Source organism: Columba livia, chromosome 3 (genome assembly GCF_036013475.1).
Source record: "Columba livia isolate bColLiv1 breed racing homer chromosome 3, bColLiv1.pat.W.v2, whole genome shotgun sequence".
NCBI classification, from domain to species: Eukaryota; Metazoa; Chordata; class Aves; order Columbiformes; family Columbidae; genus Columba; species Columba livia.
In genome coordinates, this window is record NC_088604.1 from 115,256,525 (window position 1) to 115,272,285 (window position 15,761).

The 15,761-nt window shown below is 37.0% G+C and overlaps 1 protein-coding gene across 14 annotated transcripts in view; it reads right to left on the reverse strand.

The window, feature by feature from the left end:
- Positions 1–15,761, reverse strand: part of MACROD2 (mono-ADP ribosylhydrolase 2) — an 869,250-nt gene that overhangs the window by 634,247 nt on the left and 219,242 nt on the right. For 2 of the 14 annotated variants that reach the window (XM_065059861.1, XM_065059858.1), the window contains exon 1: positions 6,835–6,892. The exons of 11 other annotated variants lie outside the window; for them this stretch is intronic. In XM_065059861.1, coding sequence (XP_064915933.1) covers positions 6,835–6,877 — 43 coding nt within the window. In that variant the 5' untranslated portion in view covers positions 6,878–6,892. Of the gene's footprint in view, positions 1–6,834; positions 6,897–15,761 lie in introns of those variants that run through there. One more of the 14 variants, XM_065059859.1, reaches the window with a different exon arrangement.

Here is a 15,761-nt window from a genome sequence, read left to right on the forward strand (position 1 = left end):
CTTCAGTGTCTCTTTGCAAAACGAAGGACATTTCATGCTGCTGTGGGCTCTGTTATCAGAAGTTCTGATTTACTGAATACAAAGTCAATGATATTTTATTTTTTCCAGGCTTACACAAGAGGCAGCATTCAGCTTGATTTAACAAAGCTTTTTCAACAATGAGGGAACATGTGGCTCTAAGTCTGCCATTCAAACAGCAGCTTACCTTCGGGAATGAAGAGTACATCTCTTTCCCAGAGCCAGATTTTTGTGATGATGAAAAAGTTCCTGTTCAGCACTGATGCATATAACTAATTTAGACAAGTTAGGAAACACACTCTTTGCTCATTACCTGAAATATACGGTATCTGTGGGAAAAATATCAAGTTATGGCACAGATTCTCATCATGTCATCTATGGAACACCAGGGCTTAGCAAAGAAGTTTGTAGATAAGCTTGCTATTATCTGATAGCAATGGGTCCTCTTCAACTGTTGAACTGCATTTAGAGGCACAAAATACTCCTGAAATATTTATTTTCCTTCTGAGCAACTGCTGAAGTATTGATAAAGCAGAAAGGCTGTACATGAAGCCAGAAGCAGAATACACAGAACCTACAGCCTGAAGTACAGCTAAAGTGTGGTCCACACTATGAAAACATTCGCAAATCCTTGACTTGAAGCACTTGGAGAGTAACAGGACATCCACAGATACGCTTTATAAGGGGAAACACATATGGAGTGTAAGCAGAGGAAAAAAAAAAGGATTGAGGTTACAAACAGGGGCAAAGCAGCTGAAGATGTGTAATAACAGCAAATTATTCCATGCACTTTCAGATATGGATCTCCTCAGCACACAGTTTGATAGAGTTATCACGAGCTACATAGGAAATGTTTATCTTTCACATCAAAGTTATGTTTTAAGATAATTATTGTATGGAGAACCACTTGAGAGTTAGGAAATGCCAGTTTGAATTTTATGTGTACAGTCTGAATTCAGTCCTTTGTATTATCCTACATAGGTGGCTGCGTTTCCCCCAATACCATCTGCCTGACTCAGTACCAAGAATGGACGGCGCTCTAGATATTCAAAATTTTAATTCTTGTTTACTTTTCTGGGTTACTTTTTGCTCAGATGCTTCTCAGGACCAACCATGAAAACCTATTTATAAAAATATCCTGGTAAGAGTCGTGGCATTTGACACGAAATTATCTGTGTGCTTAATAATGTTCCTCAGCTTATTTTCATACTAATGAAACAGCACTATTATTTGCATTTGTGACCAGCATGGAAACACACTTACCTAAAAGTCTCTTTCATCTCTGAATCAGACAACGTTCCACATGGATGCAGTCCCTACTGAATATATTTGTTAAAATGTTAAGAAGTCTGAAATGAAACTACTGTTTAATACTTGTCCAAGTAATAAAATAACATCAGAATGGTGGAAAAATGCTCATCCTGTAGCCAAACATCAGTTTCGTACTCTAAAACTCAGAAGTACTAGACCTATTTAAGGAAAATAATTATTCTAGGCTTTTCTTGGGAACTTGGAAAGCCATTTTACCTGCAAATTATGAAAAATGAATAAGCTTCGCAAACAGCCAGTGATAAATATTTCACTTTGAACAAACAAGTGGGTAAATTTACAACCTATAAGAAGATGGTTGTGTGCAAAGGATAAGACATCTTAGAAGTAACCCAAACATGTTAACCATTTTCCCTTTGATAATGTGTATGTAAGTAAGACCATTGTTTAGTTATGAGAGTCCCCTCACCTTAGACCATCATTGGTCTTGTCCTTCAGTTCCTGGTGCAAAAGAGACTAAAACATCCGAGGCACTAACATGCTTCCATTTATCTGGGATGGGAAATGCAGGAGTACCTAAGATAACTGGAGATGCTCTGTGCTAACAGTAAATTTCAACAAATGTGTTTTTAAAATAATTCGTATTACAGCAAGAAGAACCTTTTCCTCTAAAGAGAATATGAATGATTTAATGCCCCAAAAATCCATTACTTTCATGCACTGTAGCAAAATAAATATTTTACAATGAACTTCTACCTCCCTGCCTTTGAATTCCTTTTCATCTCCAGTTGCAAGCCGTTTAAGCCTGGTTTCCTCTATTACAGAGCTGTACCATCCTGAAATGCCACAAAGTTTCAGCACAACTGAAGTCCTCTTTTCATAGTATGCTTCCTGTTTAAATTCACTTAATTAAATATGTAAATCTAATTCTTTGTCTCAGAAAATTCTGAATATGCGTTTTAAAAAATCCAATATACAGCAGAAGTCTATTTAAGATCGTGACGCTGAAGTCAAAACCTATACTCCCATAGAAGAACTCACAACCACATAAACGGACATGTGGAACAACTAATTCAGACATTGAGATCTGTTTAATTAGTCCATTAAAGCAACGTATACAGTTGTGAAACCTGCGTCATCAGAAGCCTTTTCCTTTAATCTGTTCTGAACCGGTTCTCAAATATTTTGCACAAGGTATCAGCAGGTCTTCAAGTACTGCTAGTGAATGTTCTCCTGATACAACCCATCTGTTAAGTGTTAGTGTTGAGCTTTTCTCAACACAAAATTTGTATTTTATAGTATTAATACATTTTATGATGTTCAATTTACCAAAAAAAGCTGTTGATTTACATTTTAGCACTTGCAGTCATAAAGCCTTACAGAGAATCTACTTAGACATAAATAGTTATACTTTGGAAGGTGAAGCTAAAACAGCCACAAAAAGGACAAAGGAGTGGGAAGCAGGTTTTCTACATCTGAGGCAAAGCAAACAATTGGAGCAGTAATTATAGCCTTCTTCTTTAAAGGAGACTTTAGACCAATTGTCCTGAGGCCACTGAAGGAAGAACAAGATTTAGTTACAGTGGCCATTTGATACTGCAATTTATTGCTTGCTGTATTTTCCTTGAAACAAGATATTTGAGAGAGCCAGTTGCTTGGTGTTAAAAGCTTAATTTTCAAAGCAAATTTGAAGAATGATTCCAGATTTTGACATGGCCAGTCCTCTTATTACTGCTCACATATTTTCCTTTGGCTGTGAAAACAATTCCAGATTCCTTTTTCATTTTGACCGTAGCAAATGAATAATGCGTCCATGCAAGTGATACAGTTAAAAAACCAAGGTCAAGCAATGCCTCTCTGTTCTTTACTTATACCTTATATTAACATTGTATTAGTATTAAATTATATATTGAAACAAGCTTATTTTAAAATCACTATATGCTTTATAATATACTATCTTTAGGATATTTTTTCATTATTAATTCTGAAAACAATAACTTAAAATGCCCTAGAATTACTTAAAAAAATCTGTTTATGTAAAGCATTGATCAAAGAATTCCAAGTTAGGACTATCTATAGATATACCCATACACTCCCACACATTTTTAAAGACTCAGTATGCACACTTGAGACCAAGATAATCTTTGGGAACCCGAGCTACTAAAAAAATATATTTAAAACTTTATGGCCATGATTTTTCAAGCATCCCATGCTGAATTGACTTGAAACTATTGAAATAAATTGTCACAGTGATGCGATGTGGAGAAGCGTGACCTGCTGCCTGCCCTCGAGTCAGGGAGAGCTGACAGAGCTTTGAGCCTTCGGAGAACAGCTCAGCACTGCACAGGACTCCATTTTTCAAGCGCTTGTGAGACACAGAGTTATGAATACTCACATACATACTGATGGATAAAACCTTTTTTTTAAATGATAGTTCCCTTGGCTAAATGTTTGATGTGGAGTAGTCAATCCTGGCTCTCCAGGGCTGACAAAACAGAGGAGGATTTGGTAATACAACTTAGGTGCAGAGGAAATACGATGGTCAGTCGATATTGAGCAGGTTATGTGTGTTCCTTCCCTACAGCTGGAAGGAGGCTTTGCAGGGAAATTATTAGGAAAGTAAACAACAAAGATGACATCAGAAAGGGCATATCAGAGGCAAATTAAATGAAAATACGGAAACAAAGACAGAAAAAGAAAAAAGGGAAATAGCAATCAAGTTCCTATTAGACTAAAAAAGATTGCTTGAGAGAGGACAGATGAAAGGGAGCGTGTTGAACACGCAGCTGCGGATCAGACAGGCCGAAATACAAAATGGTGGGAATGGGGAGACCAGGAATTTATCCAGCGTCTCAGAACTTCACGTGCAACTGGTTTTACAGGCTCCTGCCAACTCGATCTCTGTCCTGAGCCTGTTTCATCTCAGTGACGTTCTCCTCTCCTAAAGCCACATCACACAGAGCGAGGCAGCGTGCAAAGCATCTGCTCCCTCTGCTCCTCTTGCGTTAGCTCGGCTCCAACTGGTCCCCTGCAGGTTCCTACCGACTCCACATCCGCTCCAGGGTCAGCAAACACGTGTGTTGGAGCGCTGGGTTTTTTTCCATCCATCAACCTCTGCTCTCCTGCCACAACTGGGGGAAACAGAAAAATCCCTCTACATGCAGCTACTAGAAGAACAGATGGGAAATAAGAGAATTGATGAATCTAAGGTTAGGTCCACAAACACCTCACCATTAAAGATGTACCAAAACTACTTTGCTTAGTTTTTCTCTACCCATATGCTGGGATTAAAATTTCCAATCTGTGCACAGCCCTCTGAGATACAATGATGAAAATACCTTTAGCGATGCTCAATTTTAGTACCATTAATGTCATGGCATGGTTGAGAGTAGAGGTATTATTTATAAGCGGTTATGAGCATTTGTCAAGTTCCCATCCCACCCAAACTTTTGAAATACTGGAATGGAAAAAGCCCTGCAAAATAGAGATAAATGCTGATGTTGCGCATTCAAATAATATGAAGAGCTAAGTATCAGTGATCTCAGCTCAGTTTCTAATATAAGGTTCCTCAGAATGTGCAGCTGCTCTTGATTTTCTTGATCATTACTAATAGTAAATGTCTTCAATGTATCAGATTAAGACATTAAATAAATTAAAAACTAATTTTCCCATCAAAAGTAATTAGCACATTTTTTTGTATCCTTGCCTAGTACTTATCTCATTACTGATTATTCTCTTTGACACATACATTGGAGAGCGTGAAGAAGTTTATATTTTCCACTGTCCAACAAGACACTTATTCTTCAAGGACTACCAGCTGAAACATTTCATATATTTGTTATAAAAAAATGGCCAAAAAAAAGCGCAAAATCATCATCCAGCTGACCATGAGAAATTCCAACCTAACTATTTTTGGCAGAATCACCACTACTGGAAATGAAGACATTAATAATACTAAACTAATACTATCTAAAAAAAAAAAAAAAAGTGGAAGTGAATTTGTAAAGTGATGCTGTAATCAACATGGCCCTTGGGGTCCTGAGCTGATGTTCTGCCCAACTGCAGAGAATAGGGGAGAGACTTAAAAGGCACCCAAATGCAATTCCAGCCTGGCAGGGCACTTTCTGAGACAGCAGTAATTTGTGTCAATGGCTTCGGAATTACTGTCACTGAGATCTACTTTATTATGTCTCACCCCTCCTCCAGCATACTTTCGGTGCTGTAAGAGCACAAGAGGAGCCAGGTCACAAGCGATAACTCACTACACAGTGAAGTCTTCATCTTGATAAGAAAAAAAAAGAACAGTTACCATTTTAAGTCAGAAGGCTGCCCATTTATACCACTTAAAAAACAGGAAAAAAAAAATTAAGGAATATTTTGATATATTGCGATTCAGTCATCCTAATATCCCTAAGACAAAAGGGCAAGTAATACATCATTAATGATCCTGTTCATATTTCCAGTTCTCAAATCACTTTTTGTCTCAGGTAGTTTTTCAGCTTTCTCCATTTTTTTTTCCTCAGCTTCTACAGCTTGGTTGTGGTTTTTTTAAGCTTTATTCATCCCTCCACCTCAAACAGCTACACCCCAGACTGAGAGCAAGCTAGTTATAAACATCTCTTTACTCTTGCCTCCTTCCTCTATACTTAATTTATGTTACATTTTAGAGGCTTTTAATTAGGGAGCATCTACTGATAACAGGAAGGAAATGGTTTGAAAGTGCAAGAACAAACTCACAGATGGGAATCAAGTTCAAATAAAAAGAACACATGAAAATGTTTTTCATTCTAACTCACATAGCAGCGACTTCCTTGTGCCACTGACTCCAATTTCTGTGTTAGAGAAATGCAGAATACCTGGAGATAAAATCTTCTATCAAAAAACCCCTTTGTTTCATATATGAGAAAATATTAATATCGCAAATTAATTTGCATGCTAAAAGATTCCCCAAATTGCTTTACCATCGTTCAAAACATTTGCTGAAAATGACAGTCACCAGGTTTTGCCACATGAGATTCTTAAACACCATTTGGGGACAGTGCGTTTCACAGACGACAACGGGAGAAACAAATTCTGACCTAGTTCAACATGACACAATCTCCCAAACAAAGTAAAAGGAAAAACAAACCCCAAGAGGCCGTTTTGTGCAGAGATCAGAGCAGGGTGGGGAAGCTCCTGTACACAGCTCTGGATCAAGTGGCCACTCTACTCTGAAGTGATCCCAGAAAACCACTTCTTACTATGAGATGCAGAGCTGGTCCACAGCCCAGAATAACCACTTGGAAGAGGTCCAAAGCTCTTGGCTCTCGCATCTGCTTTCTAGATAGTGGTCTTGCCCTTGTTCGAATATATTTATGACCTTCGTAAATTAAAGATAAGGTTAAGAATATACTGCCCTTAATAATGGGCTTTAATAATTAATCTTTAGAATAGATTATTACAAAATTGGTATTATTTCCACAACATAATAAATCAAGCACTCTCAAAACAGAAAATACACAAATCTGTAGAAAACTGGCCACCAGTACTTGTGAGAATATCTCTGACCTTTCCAGATGTATTTGTCTGTCCTCCTCTCTCCTTCCCGCATTATTCTGTGTTTTGTAACAGGGCTGTTATTTGTCTGAGCCTGATAAGCTCCTGGGACTCAGTGTGACCCCTCAAATGAGATTCCCAGAACGTAGCTGTCAGAAGAGATCAAAATGGTGCATCCACCATCAACTAGTCTGAAAGTCGTGCTTATCGCAAGCCATTTTAATTACCTTACACAGCTCTGGTTCCTTTCCTTGGGGATATTAATTACATGAGTGTGTTTGTTTCTTTTACTTTCACAGCATTCACTTTTTCCACATTTTCAAGCAATAATCCAAGTGCACACTGCTCTAGAATGGCACAATATTAAATTCCAGCCTTAACAGGAGATGGGCTTTAATCATCTGAAACCTGCTACACCATTTTGCAGTGTCAGAAAGAAGCCTGACTTATTGGATAACCTAAGTCATACCACTGGCAGCTTTGGAGCATCAGTTCCCACTTACTTATCAAGTTCAGTCGTTGCTCTAAAAATGTAAAATTATGCACAATGGGTTACAAAATGCAAAGTAAATGTTAAGTGTAACAAACTTGAGTTTTCAGCTTAGTTTACATAATTTGTCATTATTATTTGTGTGGCAAATCGATGATTAACTAAACCAAATCAGCCACCGGTAAGTGTTTTACTGGAGACAGACAGCCTTCACTGTCAAAAATTAAGTTGTTAAAAAGAATTTTTGGTACATAGATTTTTATTCTCTTTAGGAGCTGTCAGATTTATTTACAAGAGAATAGGGAGGCTTCTGTTCAGCTCATAACCATAAAATAAGTCAATACTAGTCTGTCAAAACCCACAGCTGCAAAGTGATATAACCAAAATGATTAAGGAGTTATCATGTACTGCTCTCAAGAACATAACTTCTCCTCTAGTCTCTCGATTCTTATGTTTTTTTACTCTGTCCACAAAATAAACTTAAAAAAAAAGAGTATGATACTAACAACTGTTCAAACCAAGTCTAGGTTATTTTTTTCATCTTCAGATCTAATGCCAGTCAGAAGCCAGATGTAATATTAACAAGCACATAAACTGGAATGTATATTTAAATGAAACAAAGGATTCATTATATTAGCTAACTTTGTGTTTGATCTGGCTACTTCGCAATGGCAGGTTTTGCCCCTGCAGAAATGCTGACAGCATTGTCTGGGTGACTGAATGCCAACTCCTTCAGGTATGTAAGACTGCAGGAATTATCTTTGGCTTTTCCTGTTTTACTCCAGATAGTCTACACATAATTCACGTAGGTTATGTATATGAAGGATCTGATTCTATCAAAACGAGTATTTTCACTTAGAAAATACAAACCAACTTTGGCTTTACTATTCTTCCCAAACCTTTCCTCAAATGACAGGCAAATCAACATGTTTGTCAAGCATCAAGCACCTAAAAATGTTTGGTTTATACTGCATGCACAGTGTGACCCCAACAAATACATATTCTCCATTTTCCTGTGACACATTATAGTCCCCAATCAATGAAAAAGGCTGTATAGCAAAAAACGTCTTCTTGAAGCATACCTCACAAAACCAATGAAAGAAAACTAATACCTTGAATTAAATATTTTTCTTTAATCACAACTGCAAAAAGGGAAGAGAGGAATCCTCCATCCTGTTTATACTTCAGTCTACAAAAGCAAAAAAGTCTTGAAATGCAGGAAGAAATAGGAATTAAGTAAAACTGGGTGGTATCTACGTTCCACTGAAAGCATTTGTAGGCAAGTTTAATGGTAGTTTTGCAGGTAGGAGTCCTCCGGCACACAGCCACAAATCAGGAAAGACAGAACGATTTAAAACTGGGAACAGCACAATGCAGGAAAAGGTTTAAGTGCGGTGTTCTAGGAAAGCTGATTGACTCAATGACCTAGGAGGAGATTTTCATTTGAGTACGAGTCACCTGAGACAAAATCTTTGTGCAGACTCTCTGGTTTTCCCTGAACTGCAGATGGAAAGAGGCAGCAGCCAAAATCAAGGCAGCCAGTTCTGAAGAGGACTTTCAATAGCCAGCATTCACAGTTCAAGCATTCAGGTGCTTCTGAAGTAGCTTACGTATGGTGGTCTTTAAAAAAAATGAAGACAATTTTTATGTTTTATCTATTCAGAGTTTGTTGGAAATAGGTAAAGCCCACGCAGAGGGCTTTATGACATTCTATACATTTATGACATTCTATAGATGTCATATTCATATCCAGTGGTAGGACAACGTTCCCTGACACAGCCCACTTTGACAAAGCCACACTCTGTGGCATGAGAAGCAGTAACTTTTCAAATGAAAGACAAGATTTTCATGTCATCATTCAATTCCACATGTCACAGTTTGAGGATCTAATTGCAAATGAAAATACTACTCAAATAAAAAACATTTGTAAAGCTAGAAGCAAGCCACATACCCTAGTCTTGCCAACCACAAACATGCCGGTTTCCCTAACATTACGAATAACAAGGGGTAAAGAGGATACATATTTTAAAAAATAATTGAATGTATCCCCCTGGCTTCCCAGGTAAGAGACACCTCATGCCGTATTAGGAACAGTCCCAGGAATCCAGTAACTTACAAACTGGGCCCTGAAAGAATGAAATAGAACATCTCGGTATCATTTATACTTCATTAAAAATATATATTTTTAGCATTTTTTTTAAAATCACCCTGAAATCCTATCATTGGACACATGCAAGCAGAAGCAACAGAACAATCTTCCTGACCCTTGTACCACATCAGAAAGCACCAGCAGATTAAAGCCTTATTCTCCTCAGTATCTAAAAAGTATTTTTCATTGAGCAACTGAATGTAGGAACATGGACTTCTCACATAATGTGCATGGTTCGTTTACCTCAGAAAAGAAATACATTTTTACAGACATTAAATACAAACTACCTAAATGCATTGCACAGTTAGATACAATTGCCTTGCCTGTTCTTTCATAAGCAATGCCATCTAAAAGGATAGAGCCAGGGTTAAGACCTTCATTTAAACTAATCAGAATAAATGTCAACATAAGCAGAGGAAGGCATGACAGATATAACAGAAAAATAATAAAGACATTACAAACAGTAAAGCTAGTTAAATTTTTGGATACTGATTTAATGTAAGATGCAGCACAAAATATTGGAAAGAAAAAAAAAGTTTACTCAATTTCCACTTATTTAAAGGATCTAAACAAAAACGCTGGCCCTGTGATTTCTGGAAACAGATGATTTTGAAGTAAGTTCCTTGCACTTCATTTAAGGAGCTATCTGTGCTAAACTGGGACAGTTCTGAGCACAGAAATACACTCAGTCAGTGTAAAATATAGAAATGATGCAAGTGGAAAAGGTTCTTCATGTTGACCTCCTCGTGGGCACCGAGGAGGGGGCGTCTGCGTGGACATAGAACAGCTGATGATACTGCTGGGAAAGGCACAAATGTAACTGAATTTAGAGGACATGCTCCCCAAAATTATGGCTAGTACTGCTGCTTCCAAACCAGCAAGTCAGCATTCTTTAATAATTGTTATTTGTCTTAAATCTTCAGATCTATGAAGACACCATTTTGTCTGGCGAACTGGTAAAATTATAACTCCCAAAAATACCAACCAAAATGAGGCAGTTATTAAAAGAAGAGGCAAAAAGGGGGGAAGAGGATGACTCTTAAATTATTATGAAATATAAACAAATTACGCTTTTTGCTTTTTTCCCGAAGTTTGAAGTATTGACACACTGATGTGCTGTATGCCTGACTACACTAGCAGTCAGTAAACACTCATGAGATCTAGAATGTTGTGATGCATTTAATCATTTCCTTTAAATACCTAGCACTCATTATTTAATACGATGACACAAACCTGGACCGTAAAATGACCTACTGCAGTCCCATTAGTAATTTTCCTCTTTTGCTTAAAAATGCAACGAGAATGAATCTGCACAGAGATGAAGCAGAATGCTTTTAGGTTAACTGTCCAAATACAAGGTAGAGTCTTTTCCTCTCTGCTTTCCTGGCTACCAGCAGCCTTGCCATTCTTTAACAAAATTAACCTTGTTCTAAGGCATTTGTTGCTACTACAAGTGACTTATCGAACATTACTATCATACGCAAGATGTATTAAAAACATTGCATTAGTTCTGCTAATGGTAAACTTAAATTTTCTGTAATAACAGAGAAGTTGAATTAAATGAAGCAAGAGACACGAAGCTTCCAACCTATTTCTGTAAACTGCATGAAGGCATTTAACTCTTTAAAGCAGGAAGGTATTTTGTATGGACTTTGATTCCAAACCTATGACAAATTTTGAAACAGACCATTGTGGCCGGTTGGAAAGTCCCTCTGTTGGGTATATTTGATTGCAGCATCAATGCTTCAATCTACAAACCTGAAAAGCCGCAGTTTTCCATTTTCTTTAGAAGTAATGTTAGCAATAATGCACAGAACAGTAAAAAATAACTGTCTTTGGAATTCTCATGACTTAGAAATAACTGTGTTCTGACCAAATAAGAAAAATTTTCGACATGCTTCTGTGCTCACATATTTTCCTCTATTTGCTACCAAGTCGGTTGACTTGAAAGAGAGACACACATATACTGGTTTGTAACCTGAAAGACACTTTGAGTCTATAGGATTCTAACAGCACAAGAAAGGGTTAAAACACACGCTATCACCAAGGGAAATGAAGAAATACAATCTCAAATGACCAAAGGGGAAAAAGGATGGAGTACAACTTCAATAAAGTGCTACAAATTATAAAATAATTATCTGGCACTTTTAAAAGTAAAGTAGGTGAAGTGAGAATAAAGGGTTTAAGGTGGTCTAATGCTGATCATCCACCAACACCTCTAATGACTTTTGGCAATTAAAGGGATTTCATGTATGAACAAACACCTTTTTTTCTAAACTGCCGAGCACATACAAATGTGAATTAACCATTTAGTGAGACAAGCAATTAAGACAAATTAGAAAACAGTTTCATGTGCTTTCTGCATCACAAATACCTTACAAATGCCTTTCAGTGACCCAAAAAGTGAACAATAAGGACTATGTTAAAGGCTACTGTCAGAGACAGAAAGAGCAAAGACATGCAAGCTTTGTCTACACTTATCCAGAGAAACTCAGCAAATTTCTCTGTCATGCATCTCGTACCCTCCCCAGCAATCATGCGAACCTTTGCCCTTTAGCCCTGACAGATTAAATCGAAGCATGAAGGAGTGGGATCTCAGCCAAAGAATATTACATTTTAAAAGCTGACCTAAGCTCTTTTTATTTGCCCCTTCATTTTGATCTCATGATGATGTTTGAGTACTTTCCTCAGATATCAAGTTCATCAATCTCTAACCCTCTCCTGATGTATTTTGGGTTTCTGCATTTCCGGGAAGGGTAAGGTGTTCTGCACTTTGCAGATCAACTTTAATAAAATGGTCGATATGATACAAGAGATCTAGAATACTTAGTCATGAAGATACACAATTTGCATTTTTTTACCTCCCTTTAATTATGAATATTTTTATGCACTGAGACTTGAAATAGTAAAAGGATTATCACTCGTTTAAATACTGATTTTTACTTGCATATAATTTATTGCTAGCAACAAGAACTGTGCAAGCATCCCTTCCACTCACCCACCCACCACCACCCTTCCCTAAACGGCTGTAGTAAGTACCTTGTAAGTACTTTGTAAATGAGTGTTCGGCTTTTCTTAAACATCTAAAACTGACATGAAGATTAACGACATCTGACACGGTGAGTGAATAACAGCATAAACTATCATACTACTTTATTTCAAAATTAAAATTCTCTAGTCTGCTACAGTTACCTTGTAAATGTGCCTCTGGCATAAAGCTTTCAAACCTAAAAACCATGGGTGACATCTGCATGGGTCAGGACTTAAGTAATGAAACACTGAATCTTCCAGCTCATTGGGTCTCGAATTTTTGAAAGGCTTAAGTTCAAAACACACTAGTTGCCCCAGTCTGGCTTTGAAATGGATGTGTTGCTGTTTTTAATAGGAACAAATGCTCATGGACAATTGAAATACCTTCGTATTTTAAAAAATACACTTCTAAGTTAGGAGTGAAGTTTGTAACACATTTGGATGCGCTATAAAAATACTTGCTTGGGCGATTTTACTTGTAGAAACATGTTCAATTCATATAAAGCAAACGAAAACGTTATTATAGAGAATAGCATTATAAAATAATAATTAAATAAATCTATTTATGAAGCAGTACAGTAGAGCCAAAGACAGAGTAAACCAACTCAAAATTGTTATGTGAGACACACTCCACGTTGAGCACACAGGCTGAATTTATGTAATTCCTGATGACTAAGAAGCTAATGTCTCTTCTTTGTACACAATGATCTAATATAACACATAATCAGTCAAGTCTTCCTGACAATGTAGTAGAAAAAGCACACATATTTGTACACAAAGGATCAATATTTAGAGACTGCATAATTTTTCATCTCTTTAGATGGGCCATCCCATCTATTAGTCATCTTTAAAAGTGATGTTCCCAGAGAAAAAAGGAATTTTTTGCAGTGTGCAGACTGTTGTGACAGATACAGAACATTCACGTCCTCTAGATACACTGTGGTTTCTCTTTTTTAATTAGAAGGCTCTGTTTTTTCTATTCCATTTTTCAGATATAACAGTATAGAAGGGTGGTAAAGTAATATTCCAGATAAGAGTTAAATTTGATTCTGAGAAAAACAACATTCATTCAGATGGTTTAAAAGGCTACTTAGTAGCATTTTAAGACCAAATCTCTCTTAATACAAATATTCCACGAAAGCAGCAAGACATTGCTCGGCTGTTAATGAGCCCTTACTCCTTGATGTAAACACTGAGAAGGTTCGCAACAGATACCTGAAACTTCCAGTAAATACAGTGAAGACAATGCTTTACTTACTAAACTTTAAGCCCAGCAATCATAGAGAAAACACAGAAACAAAAGATAAAAAGGAAGAGGGAGGGAAGAATATTAGAGCCGACACAAAGCAAAACACAGAAGTTTTCAAGCCTTTGACTTTTTGACACAAGCGTATCTTTGGCATATAAATTTTCATGTGTAAGAAAAATATTTCTGTAGCACCTAAATCTGGTACTAGTTAATCAGCTTTGGAACACAACAGCCTGTCATTCACATGACCCAAGAAAAAGGGTTTTAAATAGCCTTGACTTTGGCTGTTCCATCCATAACAAGAGCCTGTTTCTGAATGCAAATTTAAAATTGTTACAGCGTAAAAACCTCTGCATGTTATGGCTAGCAGCAGTCATTTCTCTCTTATTTAAAGGCAACTGTTTACCTTAAAGAAAGTCCCAGAAGGATTTTGCATACAAGTGATTATCTGTTAACTGACAGCAACATTAATAGCAAAGTTATAGTCTATTATCAGAACGCCTTTTATTGTTATGCACATATTAGCACTTCATACTTAGCAGAGGACTATGCAAAATGTTTCTAATATTCATTGAAATAAAACCATTTCAGTTCCACAGAGAACATATATGTACTTAGATAGAAACAAAGCTGTGAATTATACATATGCTTAAAATGATGACTGAGACATCAGTCACTTCCATTACAGGTAGCAGACAGCTTAAGAACTCAAAGTCTTTTTTCACAGCTGAAGAGAATAAGGTTACGTGTTTGTGGTCTCACGTGCCTATATGGATGATCAATGTGCTTTCTACCTTAACTTTATACACTTTCTACAGGACAACTGTCTAGCTGGTATTCTATGGAAACAGTCTTGGTAGGTCTCTAGGTATTTGGTTCTACCGCAGTGGAAAAACATGCTGAAGAGGCGGATGGCTCTGGGGATGTTCCAGATGAAGCATTCTGAGAAGGTTGCACTTCAAATGGTTAATGGAATTCTGGCAACCTCTTAATTTCTCTCCTTATCCGGCAGCAATAAAACTCAATTATATAATCTGACACTTCCTATGCTTGGATGCCCAATTAGATAAAATTAAACAAGTGAAGGATTCCTCAGAAATTGTGGGTTTTCTACCCAAAAAGTTCATTCTTGATATGCTGATGTAAATAAGGAGAGATTTCTACAGACAGAATTCATAGAAATTAAGGCCAGATCTCAAGAAGTCACACAGTCCCACCGATGCTGCTTAAATACGGCATCCCTGCCCAATCTTTATCTGTGTGATATTTAAAAAGCCTTTCTGCCTATTCGGTATTTAACTGCTATGTAGCTGAGATTTCCTCCTATTAAAATCCCTCTGCTACAAATTTGTTATTTCTCCTAATGTAGCCACCAGGCATGGAAAACAACGGATCATTATTCTCTTTCAAACAAAACAAATCCAAGTCTGTCAACCTTTTCTCAAAGATCAGGTTTTAAATATATTTGGTTTTGACACATTTCTCTGGACTCTCCTCTCCAAAACAAACTGTTGTGGATGAGAAGCAACCTGAGAAATAAGTGGTGCTGAAAAGGCATCTTGAATCTTTTTGCAGTATGAGAAAGGTTATTTCACTCTAATCACTCAGACTCCTGTATCTTTAAAAACCTGGGGCCAATCTTCACAAAACCCTTTGTACCTGCTAAATGTCTGAAGGTTCTTAGATATTCCAGACTGCAGGAAAACCTTCAACAGCCAATTAAGCTCCATATCTCTCTCCATATCACTCCAGGTGTATTAATGCTCTTTATCATTCTTAAACAAAGACATAAAGTAGACAGCACAGCACTAATTTCATATTTAAAAAATGCCTACATGAAACTTTGACAGTACAGATGAAATTTCTAAAATGACAAGGTTTTTATTTACTCTTTCCTAATTTATACATTTGGCAAGGGCAGAAAACCCTTCTTGATTGCCTCTAAGAGACCAGAGGCAACTCCTGCAAAGTGGTCTCCGTCATCTAGACATGACACACACAAAACACATTACAAATACTTC